Source organism: Apaloderma vittatum, unplaced genomic scaffold, assembly GCF_000703405.1.
Source record: "Apaloderma vittatum isolate BGI_N311 unplaced genomic scaffold, ASM70340v1 scaffold29861, whole genome shotgun sequence".
NCBI classification, from domain to species: domain Eukaryota; kingdom Metazoa; phylum Chordata; class Aves; order Trogoniformes; family Trogonidae; genus Apaloderma; species Apaloderma vittatum.
Genome location: NW_009700175.1, coordinates 1 through 14797, shown reverse-complemented (window position 1 = coordinate 14797; position 14797 = coordinate 1). Strand labels below are relative to the sequence as shown.

General features: G+C 47.6%; 1 protein-coding gene across 1 annotated transcript; it reads right to left on the bottom strand.

The window, feature by feature from the left end:
• Window positions 1–523: 523 nt before the first annotated feature.
• LOC104269439 (tetraspanin-4-like) lies at window positions 524–12040 on the bottom strand. The gene is made up of 6 exons (XM_009878667.1): window positions 11943–12040; window positions 11318–11384; window positions 10854–10955; window positions 3089–3220; window positions 2349–2432; window positions 524–640 (listed from the first exon to the last, which is right to left on the bottom strand). The coding sequence occupies exons 1-6, from the start codon at window positions 12038–12040 to the stop codon at window positions 572–574; spliced, it is 552 nt and encodes a 183-aa protein (XP_009876969.1). The 3' UTR covers window positions 524–571.
• Window positions 12041–14797: the final 2757 nt, after the last annotated feature.

Below are 14797 nucleotides of genomic sequence, written 5' to 3'. Positions count from 1 at the left end.
CTTTAAAAGAACGTATTTCTGAAGATGATCCTCTCCCGGCTACAAAATCATCTTGGGACCCTCAGAGGCAGGGCTGCACGCAAACTGTGGTAAAATCACACCTGCATTCAGCACTAGCTACTCGGTGCCTTCTGCCGTGGAGAACACTCTTTTTCTACATTTCCCTCTCTTCCAGACCGGGAAACGTGGGAAGGCGACCCGGCAGGTTTCGCAGAGGTTGCCTCAGTGCAATCTCTTGTTACCAGCGGGTGGGTTGCAGCTCAGCCCCTCGGCAGCAGCCTCCCTCTGCCTTGCCGTGGGAAAGGAACCATCGCTCTTTGGAGGTCGTCTTCTGTTGAAAGCCAAGGCTGCTCCTTACCTGTGCCAGGTCAAGCACGGCCTTTTTTTTTCCTATTCTTCCTCCTTCAGTAAAGTGTGTGTGTGAGGGGGATTCACAATATCTTCAGAAATTATTACAGCATTATACACAGTTTATAGTACAAAGGGGGGAAAGAAAAAGTCAGATGAATGAGCATGAAGGAGATTTCTCCTGTGTCCTTTGGAGGAGGAGCAGAAAGATCGGGAATGGTATCTACGCACAGTAGGTGTCTGCCTTGACTACCTGACAATACATGGTCATTGCAAAGGTGAGTCCGAGAATCTGTGAGAAAAGAACAAAACACAATCATCTTTCAGTAAGAAAAAATACAAAATCCCACACCCTATTTATTGAAACAACAACAGCAAAGATGGAAAAGCGTCCTTGCACTGGTTTTGTTCTCACACAGCAGACACGTCACATCCATGATGCTTTCTCGGTCGGCTCATGGCCTTGCTCTGCTCCCAGTTTGTTTGCCTTTTGTCCTTATCTGTGCTGCTGTTTTATGGACTGAACAATGAGAGCGCGGGAGAGGTGATTTCTCCACAAAAAGCAGCCACCGGGTACTGGGAAGAGGTACATGGAAAAGAAATCTTTGGCTGCCTTTTGCTCAAAAATATTTTAGCGCAGCAACCCACGGCTGGAGCTACAGCTTTGAAAGACAATCGGGTTCAGCCCCGACCCCGGGGACGCTCTGGGCTCCTTTACTGCACTTTGCTTTTGCAAGCAGATGTGTGCGCGGGTCCCGGGGGGATGATTGCTGGAGCCTGCCCGTGCATTAGTCAGAACCATCGATCCCTCATCAACCAGGGACGTGGCTTTCCGAGAGGAGCAGCGGGGAGGGGCTGGTTCTGCTCCCGGCCCAGCAGCGCTGCCGCTGGTCGATGACTTCATCAGAGAAGGGGATGGGGAAGACTCTTCTTTTCCTGCCAGCTGAAGTGCTTCTGTGAATGTACTGAGTGGTTGTTGCTGTTACTTCGCAACTCCACTGTAAAATCTGTCATTGAAATACAGGCCTGCAGGTAGAAATTTGGTGTACGAGTTCTATTTTAAGCACTGGTTGCAGCAGCAACAACAGAGGGAGCTCAATGGCTGTCAGGTGCTGCTGCATCAAACCTTCTGTCAGCAATCACATGCAATCACACGGTGCGGCTGGAAGACAAAACTAAAGCTCTTCTGTGTTCTGAGGGGTCTTCTCTCTATTTCACAGCCTTTACTAGCAATATTAATTAGCATTTTAAAATTCTCTGAAGTGTTTTCTCCCCTGCAAACTAGTAATTTCTTTCTGTCAGTAAGACTGTATTCTCTTAAGTACCCTAAACAGAACCAAGGGCTATGAGAAGGACTCTGACATGCGCTGCTGGGTTTTTAATGCATTTTTTTAAAGACTCCCTAAATGCATCGACTCAAAAGCAATTTTTTAAAAATACAGTAATGTGTTAACAGTCTTACATAGACAATGATCTTGAAGTTAGATATATTTAACTAAGCAGTTGGTCCTGGGCAAAACCAGTACCCTCTAAAGCAATTCTCCTTGCTCCAGGTATCGAATCATAGAACTATTCACGCTGGAAAAGACCCTTGGGATCATCAAGTCCAACCATTACCCCTACTCTACGGAGTCCACACCTAAACCATATCCCCCAGCACTATATCCAAACGATGCTGGGGGATACGTAGGGATGTAGCTCCTGGCGTTGGACCCCCCTGAGTCTAGTCCAACCCTGAGATAAACCACTTAAGCAGGTTAAGTGCCTGCTCTTTGCAGTGAATCATATCACAGAGAACGTGTGCAGTGCTCCTTGTCCTGTACCGTGTATGGAGTATTTTAATTAAATTAAAACATACGTGACAAATCTTTCAGAATTTTACTCTAACAGCATGCAAAATCTGGAATTATTGAAACAGGCTTGGGCAGAGCGTATCTGGCTCTATACTTACTTATTTAGTCATGTTTAATTAGGATCTGAAAACTGGTATTAAACTGTACCTGCACCATGGCTGTGCACAATCCAAAGATCCCCACTGCTAGTAAGTTTTCCTGGAGCCATATTTTCACTGTTTCGTAGCAAGGCTGAAAAGAAACCAAACCAGACGATAGCATTAGCAGTTAACAGCCAGCTCTGCTTCCCTGGCAATGTATGGACAGAAAAGAGCCCGTGCCAGGCAGCCTGGATTCTCATGTCAGCTTTGGAGCCACTGCTCTGTATTTCTGGGTTGAAGCCTGAACTAAAGATAACAACACAACAACCCATCCCCACCAGCGGCCACGAGAGCACCGCTCCCTAAAACTTGGGCCAGGAACTAAAAATAAACAAGTAGTGGAGTTGGGTGCTCTCTGCCCTCTAAACCCCAACTAGAAGCAGTTAGAACTTTAAACTGAGCTTTTCCTTTTCTCTGTGTTTCAGGAGAACAAGTAGCCAAAAGTTCCCGGGAGCGCTGCTCAGTAGCCACCCCCACTGCACGTGGGCCCATTCCCAGTATTTCAAAGTGCAGGATGGGCAGATCCCCCATTATTTTTTTTCTGCTTTAAATGCTGCAGTAGCTGTAACCTCATGTTCCTGGCCCAGTTTTGGGGAGGGTGGAATTGGCCCAAGTGAAGTCACCTTTAAATAAAGCGTCAATAATAAAGGAGACAGCCCTGTGCAAAAAACATGGTGCCCTCGATGGAGGACTCGCACCTGCCCTTTACCTGGGTTTGGAGGCAGCTGCTGCTGCGGAGCTACTCACCGCTTTCCACCAGGTCCCTGGGGAGTGGAGCCCACAGTTCTCACTGAATTCCAAGCAGCAGGAGTCCGGCACCCGGGTCGTGTTGTACACTTCAAACCAGTCCGTGTAGTTGGAGACTCCGCAGCATCTGAACTGGAAAAAGAAGAACCGAGGTGATAATACCCTAAGTGTGAGCTGTCAGTGCCTTTGCTCCTTCTGGCTTCTGCCTCCTGGAGTTGGACAAGGAGAGCAGTTCTGATTGCACCAGCAGAGGCTTGAAATTTTAAAGAAAGACAGAACTTCCTTCCCCCCACTCCTGTACTGGGTTTAAACGTGTTGTTATATGCGGCTCATGCTGACGGGAGAAGCAAAGGCCCCTTCTGCAGTGGCCAGACAGAGCAGGAGCTGAAACAGGACAGCCCCAGCCAAGTACTCAGGTACAGCGCTGAAGTGACTGAGCAAGATTGTAACAACTGTGCACAGCTTGTTGTCAGGAAAAAAAAAATTATTTAAGATGCAGCAACAGCACCCAGGAGATGAAGATACAGACATCTCTACGGCACACTGCTGAAACTGTGATTGAAGGTAACAAGGCAAATTTCTTTCTAAGCTGTTAATTACTGATCACCTTTGAAAGTCTTTGTCAGTCAGTAGAAGATGTATTTGCTCCTCACCTCTCTCTGGTGCAGTTCCTTAATGTCATCAGCCGACACGGCTAAATGGAGCTTTTAAGCACCTGCACCAGCACCCAGTGAGCAGCGGCTGTGTCAGTGCTAAATCAGAATTTGGGTCGTGGGATGAAAGGGGCAGGAAATGTCTATAACAGCACGGGGAGTGTGACCAGCTCCCCCTCTGGGAACTGGTGTATTCCTGCGAGAGAAAATAAGCTCGGACTCATTTCCATATAGCTGTACACACCATCTGCCACTCCTCTGCTCACTCCAAAGCACAAATTTGTCGGTATTTAGACACTTTACCACTAATGAGTGAAACCAGACGACACTGGGCTATGGACCCGCTCTCTGCTGCTGCCAGCACTTCACACTTCTTCAAGGCTATACCAGCCACCTACTTGGCCCCTAAACGACTTGCCAAGATTTATTTTTTTTTAATATGATTTTTATATAAGCCTGGAGGGTATTTTTGCATCTCTAGACCATTCCTCTGGTTTCTGACAGACTCATAATCATCCAAATGAGTGCATCACCAGGACCAAGGCCCTAACTCAGCTCTCGACATTTACACGGGCCTGAGGGTTTTTTTTTCACCCAGATATCTCTAAATAAAATAGTCGAGGAGCCTGTGCATGTTCAGGTCTTGGTGCACACACAAGATCTGCCACTCAAAACCAACAGAGGGCAGAGGCAGCACACCTCCCCTCACGCGCCAGATGCTGCTTCAAGCAATCGCAGAAAGTCGTGATGGAGCCGGTTCAGCGCTCACAGCACTGGTTTTCTTTTGCTAAAGGAACGCCAGAAATATTTCCCACACTAACATCTAGCCGCCCAAAGTTCTGCTCTGAATTCTGATGTGGTCCGTGACAGGAATCAACCCTTAGCTTGCAACTGTTTGATCTGTGAGTTTACAGGCTTCATTTTCTACAAACTGACTTGAAAGTAAAAAAAAGGTTGTGACTTTCTTTTTTTTCCCTTTACATTCCTGCACACAGGACAGGAGGTCTGTGCGTAATGCGTCCCAAAAGCGGGTAGGCGCGGCACGGAACACGTGGCATGCATTTGGGGAAAGCTGGTTTATCTGAAAATCGAAGAAGAAGGTCTTGCAGGCTGTCATCGTTCGAGCCAGGAGGCAGCTCTTTGATAGACAGTGAGAAGTGACAGCTTGTAAATAGCGAGCCTGGAAAACGTGGCTCATCTGTGCTGTAGAGAGCGCAACAGCAAGAGCTGAGACGTTTGAGTGATGTTCTGGCCGAACACAAGTGACACAAGTTTGCATAAATCAGGACTGGATCCCTTCTCCATCGTAGTGGTGCGTGGCTGAGGGTGTCGGAGCGTGGCACAGGAGGTGAAGAGGAGGTACAGGGTTTGCAGCTACAGGCTCACGGACAGGGTGAGGACAGCTGCTCCTCTGGAGCCTGGGAAGCAGGCACCCCTGATCTAGAATCTTTTACTCCAAAGGGTAAAACTTCCTGCTAAGCCAGGAGCTGGAAATAGGAGAGGATGCAGTTGCAAAGACAAGCTGCAGCTGGACACACGGTCCCTGCCCACGCAGCTCCTCTGTGGCTTGTGCAAGTGCACAGGATTTAATATCAATACTCTCTCACCGCTGCTGCTGACAAGGTGGCCCCAGCAAGGGCAGAAAGGGCGAAGAGAAGTCCAAGGGTAAAGAAGAAGGAAGTAGCATGAGGATCGCTTGGAAGGAATGAAGTCTGGAACTCTACCTGGAAGAGATGTCACGTCTTTGGAAGACGAAGGAAGGATGAGCGATGGAACTGAGCAGCGGATGATGCACAATCCTAAAGGGGAGGAGGAGATGAACAGGGCAGAGGACTGACACCACAGAGTGCCTGAGTGAGCGAGTGAGCAGCGTTCAATGAAGACCAAGTCTGGCGAGTGGCATCTCCAGGGAGCAGAGACTGACCCGAGGCAAGAGGGCAAAGAGGCCGGCAGAAGGAAACCAGCTGCGGTGGGACTGACTGCGTCACCAGGACAGAGAAGCCAAGAAGACAGAAAAGCTGAGAGCTCAGTAGAGCCAAGGAGGCTCAGGTAGGGAAGAGAGAGTGTGGCAGTGATTTTGGATCCCGTGGCATGTGACTGATTTGTGCTGCATGCATGAGGCTGGGCGATAAAAGCAGAATTGTTGAGGGAGATGAGGGACTGGTAGAAGAAAGGGGAATATTGAGGACAAAGAGCAAAATAAGAGGATTTTTTTGGAGTCCTCTTAGATTTGGGAGCAATGTTCTCTTTTTACAATTCACAAGGTTTCTGACCAAGGGTAACTGGAGACAGGCCTATGCTCGGCGGATGGCTAAAGCTCAGGGCACAGGAAAGGTAAGTTTCTGTCACCAGCAGTTTGCTGCAGCCACTTACACCAGACTTCATGTTCTTCCACAAAGGCTGATGCTCTGCCGACGCCAGGACATTAAACTGCCTGACTGTCAGGAAGGAATCACAGACTTGATTCTTGCTACAACCACGTTCATTTTGTGGTCACATTTGCACTCCTGCCTTGTTCCCTTCGCTAGTTAAGGGATAAAATTAGACAGAGTTGCTTATGTATTGTAGAAACAATTTGAAAGTAATAGTGCTTGGTTTGGGGTATCCAGACTAACACACTTTAAGAAGGGGGTAATCTGTTAAAAAGTCAGCCCCTACTGATTACCCCCAGGGTTCTGAAGCGGCTCGAGTACAAGCAGGGGCTGCTCCTCAGCGCCGCAGTCGCAGGTGGGGCTCTGGGGAGGCTTTTCCCAGCCAAGCAGCATTGAACAGCACCAAGGTCTCGGTGCAGTTAGCTTGGAACGCAGGGCTCCTTGCCAATTGCTTGATTTTTCTGTTAACAAGTAAATGGTGCTCTAGCACCAGGTATCTAGGGCTGGTAATTCAAGTTAAACACAAAGTTTCTGTCTTGGCGCTAAGGAGGAGTTAGATTCTTGCACATATTTTACAGGCAATCCCGGTACTGAAGACTAAGCAGCTCTCATTTTCTTTGCCAAATTCCTGCAAAATCAGCCAGGCTGGGACAGGGTTCATGAAATTAAAGCGATACCCAGTCCTTGCTGCAGACAAGTCATAGCAATATCAGGTTTTCAGACAGAGACCTAGGGACAGCATAGGGTGCCTTCTCCGAGCCTTTTTCCTCCATCACTGTAAAAAACAGTGAATAAGACAGTTTAATTCTAAAAATCATGTTTAATGGGTGATTTGGATTACTTCAGCACTAATCCTAAAGTCTGGTTTGATCTAACAGAATCAACAACTCGGGTAAAGGGAGACGGGTCAAACTTTGTTCTCAGTTCCAGTGGTCTATTTAGACATGAAAGGCATCGCGCAGCAGTAAAAGTGAGCTGCATTTGCTCACTTTAGTGGAGCTAATGCGTCTTCTGCATGCCTCTCGAATTACTGCCTGGTTAGTTAAAAGGAGAAGTGTTCAAATATTGATCACAAAGATGTTGGGGATGAAGCAATGTTTTCAAAATTAATGCCTGTTTCTAATGATCTCCACCTGTAACTTCAACCAGTCCTGGCTGGTGAGGAGTGTTAAGGGACTTCGGGGTAACTTACGTCTTAAACCCTTAGAATTTTAGTCATGTTTAAGATCATTTCGTAAGCTTTCGTAGTCTTCAGTCACAACACGCAGAAGTCACCAGCTTGTGTTTCTGAACCTTTTAAGGTTTGGAAGGCTATTGAGAAAGGCTCCCAGTTTGGTTAGCTGAAGGTATGAAAGAGAAATCAATAAACTGTTCTAATTCGAAACAGCTCCCTGACCTAGAGGTTTAATACGGCTGCAGAACGAGTCTGGTGCTTTCCCTCTAACACGCGTCACACGTACGCAGCTCAGCCCAACTCCTTTATCGGCAATCTGAGCACAGCAGTCAGCGACCAGAACTGCAACTGCCACCTTAAAAACTGGCCCAATGCACCCTGTTTTCCCCTTGTTCCCACTTACTTGGGAATTGCGTGCTTCTGTTACGAAGAGGAAAACCATTTCTCAAGGCACAAATGCTTCAGAGAAGAAACCCCTTCAAGCAAGGTGCTCAGGGGTTTCGCACTTGAAGAAGAAATACAGCGACCACCACTCGGAAGTCACGGGTTATCCACAGACCCAGCCAAACTCCCCTCTGCTTTGTGATCAGAAATTAAATGTCATCTAAATGGAGTTCTGTTCCTGGCAAAACTTGTATTTCCTCTTCCTTAAGCAAAAGTTGGCGTACACAGTCGTTCTTAGTGACCTTGAGGTGGCAACAGCCACTGTCTGGGCTGATTGTAAGAGAAATGAATGGCTATGGCAGAGCTTAGATCCCTCACGCCTGAGCCTTCTGCTCGAGCTCTGACCAACACCGTGTGGATGCAGAGAGGACACGGAAGAGGGACTCATCATGATTGCTGGTACTGTCAAGGGTTTGCATGCCACGCTCTTCTGAGGCTGCTGCTTTCCACCCCCGTACAGACACTGCCCGTAGCTCAACCAGTGGCTGAGGTCTGTTGGCCCCACCAGAAAAGTCAGTGCTGAGACGCTGCCCTTCCTGGCAGCGTGGTTTGCTCTAACGCGCGGGGTGTGAGAGCCAGAATGCAAACAGCAAGCCAGGGCTGGGACTGCCCTTTCTGAAGTCCCCTGTATTGCCCTAATCCTCCTATCAGTGATTACACTCAACTGATTAGGGATGTAAGGGATAACGATTATTACCCAACACAAAAAATACTACTTGGCATTTCCATAGCGCTATTCAGCTGCAAAGTGTTTTACATAATTAACCATGCTGGGATTGCCTTTGCTGCACCGCTGCAACAGTCCGCTCCTAAACAGTTTTGACAAAGACATGTGAAAGCCAATTACGCAGAGCGGTACAAATGGATCTGCGGGAGCTCTTTGCTCTTCTCCTCAGTGCCCAGCACGGGGAGCGCGGGGACTTTCCCCCAGCGGAACTGTCAGGAGAGCGCAGGGCCCTTTCCTAGTTGCTGTGTTAGAAAAGAGAGTGCTGGAACACGCCCACGTGTGGCTCGCAGGATGGCACTTTCCTGTTAGCTTTCAGGCTCCTAAGACATTCACGTTAGCATTACCTGAGACTCGTGAGACGCTCTTTAAACTATTAATAAGTTTCAAGGCCAAAGGAGCCATTAAGACAATCTGTGGCAGGACACGGACCACAGGCTCACTGAGACTGCCGCCTGCGGACCACAGGCTACTGAGTCATGCCTCTGACCCGGGCTTGTCGCTGAACAAGGCCATTTCTTTCAGACAGAAAATCCTGTCTTGACCTCAGAGAAAAAGAATCCACCACAAACCTGACACAGCTGTATCCCAAGCTCTTGGCTCAGTTACAGAGACCTTTTATTTCAAAACCATTTTCCCGTCCTGCTCTCTTTTTAAGGACTGCAATCACATCCCTACTTCAGCTTTGCCTGCCTACACGAAGCTTTTAAAATTTCTCACCATAATTTCCTAAATTCTCACTACCCTTTTACATGTTTCCTGAATCCAATCCACCTTGTGAACATCTTGAGAAAATGTGACCAGGTGAACATGGAATGTATTGTTACACCCGTAGAAAGGGGAGCGGATACATATTCTGCAGACAGTGCTTTTCCCCCACCTTTGCTTTTACCAGTTGTTGGGGTGTCCCTGAAACCAGATTAATATTTACTGCAAACTTCTTAGTATTAGTAATTTTTACTAAGCAGAGTTTAGTTAGTACTAACAACTAAAATTTCTAATACTGTTTGATATAAGCAATGATATTAAAAATTTTATCTATATTTCCCACTGCTTACTCTTGGACTAGCACCACAAAATACATTCTTCTTGTCAGTAATCATATTTGATCATATATGGGAAGAGAAAAATATGAACAATATTGCAAGTGGCTGGGACCATTTGAAGGCAACTGAAAACACCTCCCCAGGCAGTTGTTAGATGCAGGACAAGGAAAGGCCCCGAGCTGTTGGCCCTCGGCACAGCTCCGGTAGCCCCAGAGATGCACGTGGAGTTTGGCCACTGTTGTTCTGTTAGGGGCCCCAAATTTTGAAATTCTCAGACCTTTTCTTAGCAGGCTGCTGCTCCCGTTGTCTTGTATCCTACAGAAGAGTGTGTGTGAATGTTGACACTACCAGGTGAAGGGTGTTCAGGAGTTCAGCCCAAGTGGCAACAGAGGAAGCAGAGGGCTAACACCTCTGAGGAGAATTTGAGAAGGTGGTGTAAGATTTTTCGAGTGGAACAGTACAAGTGCTTCTTCAGAAGAAGAAGTGCTTCTGTGGAAGAAAAGCTGGAGCACTTTTCCTCATTCAAGAAGCAGAAAAAAATGAATCAGAAAGATCATCCCCAAGAGAACTGCAGGGAGGCTGGACTAGATGACCTTTAAAGGTCCCTTCCAGCCCAACACATTCTATGATTCTATATCTGAATAAGAAAAAAGAAGGACAGAGTCAATAAAGCCCACCTGCCGGTGTCGGTGTTTCCCCAGTGGGGCAGACAAGGAGGAAAGCAGAAGCCAGCTACAGTGTTCTCCAGCCCTAACGAGACAAACACTGGCGGAGAACCAGAAGGACCCAACAGCAGAGGCGAAAGCGCAGGAGGCATTCCAGGCCCATCTGTGATGGAGGACGATTGAATTCTGCTGGGAAAAACGTATTGACTAAAGGAGGACGTTGTAAACTCCACGGCTGGGTTCCATTTGGGCTGTAGTAGTGGAAACCAACATCAGCAATGAAAGGAGACAGGACTGAAGTGAAAAGGGGCTGAAGTGGTTCTTTGTTCTCGCGCTACTGCTCTTCAGTCCAACACAAGCCGTCCCCTGGACTCGGAAGAGAAGGCACTGCTTGTGTCCTGCCCGAGCATCTCCTTCACTCTCCACACAGCACAGAACTAGAGGGTACTTTCGCATCAACACAATATAAATTTTTTAAAAGAAAAAGCTATCCTAGTCAAAGGAGAAATACAGAAAAATCACCATTTGTTACAAGAAGCAGTGAGTTTAGTTGCTGATGTGCTGACTGGGTAGGAGGAAGAGATTGGCTTGGGATCTGGAGGTTTAATTAGGTTCGCACTCAGAACGTGCTGCTATAGAATCCCGACGGTAAAGAGGAAGGAGGAAAAAAAAAAAGGTTAAACTTACATCTGTTTGAATGATGCTCCAGGCATTAGTTAGGCCAATATTTCCCTCTGTCCCATACAAATGAAGCCCTTTCTTCAGATCCCGCTGAGCATACTTGTCGATCTAAAACCAAGAACAAAAGACATAAACCTCAGAAACCGTTGAGCGCCACCTTTCAGAATCACAGCGCACGGGGCAGGGAGATGCTGGACAACAGTCCTGTGCTGAAAGGAAGGAGAAGAGAAGAAGTTAACCAGCGTTTCCTAAAGCCTCTCTCCAGCAGAGCTGGTATCTGTTACAGGTGCCTGCACCTTTAAGTACAGGAGGAGTTCCACGTTCTGAGTTCCTCGATGTTTGCAAACCTCCAGAACTTCTTTTCCCTTCTCACTTAACCATCAAAGTACTACAGAGAGACTGGCCTCAGTTTAATCACTCTTTTTTTTTTCACAAATGACACCATGGTATGAAAACATTCATCTACCCACAGCATTTCCTTTTAGCTCAATGTCTTTAATTGCGACCAAGTACCCCTCAGCATCTCCCGTACCCTTCCTGCGAGACAAATGGCGGCGTTAAGGCCGTACTGATGCTCTGAGCTGTGCTCACTGTGTCAGCCAGGGCAGACCGCTTCCGACAGCAACACCGAAACAGCAGGGAATGAGCTATCCAAAATTCAGGACAGACAGGATTTAATAAAGGGAGCTGCTCTTAAATAAATGCTGTTTTGTTGATTTGGGAGCAAAGGCATTCTGCTTCTGCTATAGACTTGGATTTGCGGTCTGCTTGCTTTGGTCAGAATTGCTTTCATTTGCTCCTGGGGAAAGGAAAAAAAAAGTGGATGCAAAGTATCTTTCACTGTGTTGAAGAGGAATTTTCACTCCACTACACCATAATTACTATGGGTAAATGTAAAGTTACTCAATAATATAACCCCACAAAAAAAAAAAAGACCTTAAAAGTTCATCATGTCCACGAAATCTGTGTGTGCAAAGGGTTGTGCTTGGTTTCTCCAGTTCTTTTGTGTCCTTCCTAAAAATGACGAGGCACTAGGAAAACAGTTTGGGACAGCAATGAGAGAGATGTACAGCCTCATCGCAGCGCCTCACCCACCACGCGAGCACTTCCTTGTGGATCTGGAACAGCAGGCGCTGGGCTTCCACTGTAATTATCACGTAAGCTGCTTTTGGCTTTACGCAGAGATTAGCCATAGCCGCTGGTACCTTAATTACAAGAGAGCACCAAAGCTGAAAGCTATCATTGCATTTGAAATTAGCTGAGAAAACTACAGCCAGTAAATGATAAAATTCTAGGTGGGTGGGGGGCAGCCAGCATCCATTTCAGCATCAGACTGAACCGGGTTTTGGCTCTTCACTCATCCTCAGCTCCCTGCATCCCACCTGGACCTGCCGTGGCCTCGAGCCGAGCCAGCAATGCGGATGGAAGGGCCTGGGTGTGCTGCCCATCTGAGAGGGGCTTGGAAATTTCCTACAGAGGTTGGGAGGGAAACCAATTGTTGGAAAACTAATCCTGATTCACAAGGGTGTAGAGCTGCAGAGGGACAGCATAGCTGAGGGCAGGCAGTGACAGAAATCTAGCTGGTACATCTGTTGCCTTAAAGACAAAAGGGAAAGGTGTATTTGGAATATTAACTTGTTACACCTGCAACCACCTGCCCTGAAACTGCGAGCGCGATGCACGAGCCTACAGCTCACATCCCCACCGATCTGCAACAGGGGAGATACGGTCAAACGAAACAGAGATGCTTGGCTGAAGGGCAAACGCCGCGCTACCAGGAGGATGCAAAACGTGAAGTTTGCATTTCCTCACGCCAATTTTGCTTTGCAAACCAATGCAGCGGCTCACCGTGACAATCCCTTTTACCAGGGCTCACGGGCTGCCCTTGGGAATGCAATCTTCATGTCCTGTTTGAGATCAGTGACAATAATAACTGAATAATAATGTAATAACTTACAAACAACATTTGTAAATGACTGAGATCAGGAGCAACGTTTTGTTAGGCCACATGTGCTTTAACACCGTCTCAAGATACTGCCTCATCAAGCATTCCTTTTTTTTTGAGAAGATGCACTAGCAAGCAACTTGCTGAGGCAAAACAAAAGCAAGTCCTCTCTTCCTCACAAAATCAACCACTTTTCCTCGCGCACAGGGCGTGAAGCTTTATACTGGGAATGCAGCAGGCAACAGATTTCCGTGTTCCAGAAACCGATAAACGGCCGAGCATCGCTCAAGCCAACAGGCACTGCATGACCACTTCTCTCACTGCTATTTCAAAAAAGCCTCAACATCAAGTCCCTCAGCACCAAGTCACGCACATTGTACAACCCATTATTGTTTGTTGGTTTAAAAAGTGCCTGTTTGACTCTTGCTTGGAAGAGAAGAGAAGCTTTTTACAGTCCCACACCAGGTGCGTATCCCATTTCATTATGTCTCTCATCTCTGCGCAGGTTGCCACTCGAAGGGGGCACACACAGGCTGTGAAGCGGTACCTCCCTATTTCTTTACTTTTTTCCTTCATGCTCACTGACGTGGAAAGGTCTCTGGAAATCTCACACAGGTTTATTCACATACACACACACACACACAGAGCTTTAGGTTTATCTCGGTGACTGTAAATATAAGAGGGACGTGGATCTGTTGGGACGAGTCCAGAGGAGGCCCCAAAGCTGACCCAGGGGCTGGAGCAGCTCTGCTGCGAGGACAGGCTGAGGGAGCTGGGGTTGTTCAGCTGGAGAAGAGAAGACTCCGGGGGCACCTTATCCCTGCCTGCCGTGCCTGAAGGGACCTACAGGGGGGCTGGGGAGGGACTTTTACAAGAGGGGCCAGCGACAGGAAAGGGGGCAATGGATTTAAACTGAAGGAGAACGGGTAGACGGGAACTTAGGAAGGAATTCTTCAGTATTAGGGTGGCAAGACTCTGGAATAAATTGCCCAGAGAGGCTGCAGATGCCCCCTCCCTGGAGGTGTTCAAGGCCAAGTTGGATGAAGCCTTGAGCAACCTGGGCTGGTTGAGAGGCGTCCCTGCCCATGACAGGGGGTTGGGTTAGATGATCTCTGAGGTCCCTTCCAACCAAGGACATTCTAGGATTCTCTGATTTTACACAGTTCTCCTTTACTGAAGTTTCTAGCCAAGTGTGCTGTAAATGCACCAAAAAGCCCTACTCTGAAGAGCAGCCAAATTAAAACCTCTTTTTCATGAGCTACTCCTTACAGCACTCACGCTCCCCTGTTTGCTCACGCGAGGGTCCGAAAAGCCTTCATCAGCACCTAGAAAGGACCTTCTGCAGGACAGCTGGGTCTGTGGCCATTTGGCCCCAGGAGAAAGGGGAAGCAGGCATCAGCCTTTGCTCCCCTGCCCGAGGCACCAGCGTGAGGTCCCTCCGTCTGTCTCTCCCCTGTTTCTGGCCAGTTACACAGAACCTTTTTTATTAAAGTGTTACCTTGCATTAATGAATCAGTCTTGATGCAGAAGCAGCCTTGGACTTCCAAGAATCATAGAATCATAGAATGGCAGTGCCTACGTGCAGTCCTAGTAAATGCACATTGACCTCTGCTTGAGTAACCTGTGTGCAAGGTTATAGGATGGATAATTTTTCCCCTAATTGAAGCTCCAGACACGTGATTCCTACTGGCTTTGACCAGAGAGGGGTAAGTAAAACTCAACACCCACTCATGGAGCTTAGCTGGTGTCGTGGTTTGACCCTGGCTGGCAGCCAGGTGCCCACACAGCCGCTCTCTCACCCCACTTCTCCACTATACCGGGGGAGAAAATATTTCAAAGGGCTCAAGGTTTGAGATAAGGACAGGGAGATCACTTTCATTTACTGTCCTGGGCAAAACAGACTCGATTTTGGGGAAATTAATTACATTTATTAAGAGAACAAATCAGAGAGGAGTAGTGAGATGTAAGAAAAAGCAAACAGATCTTAAAAGTAGAACACCTTCCC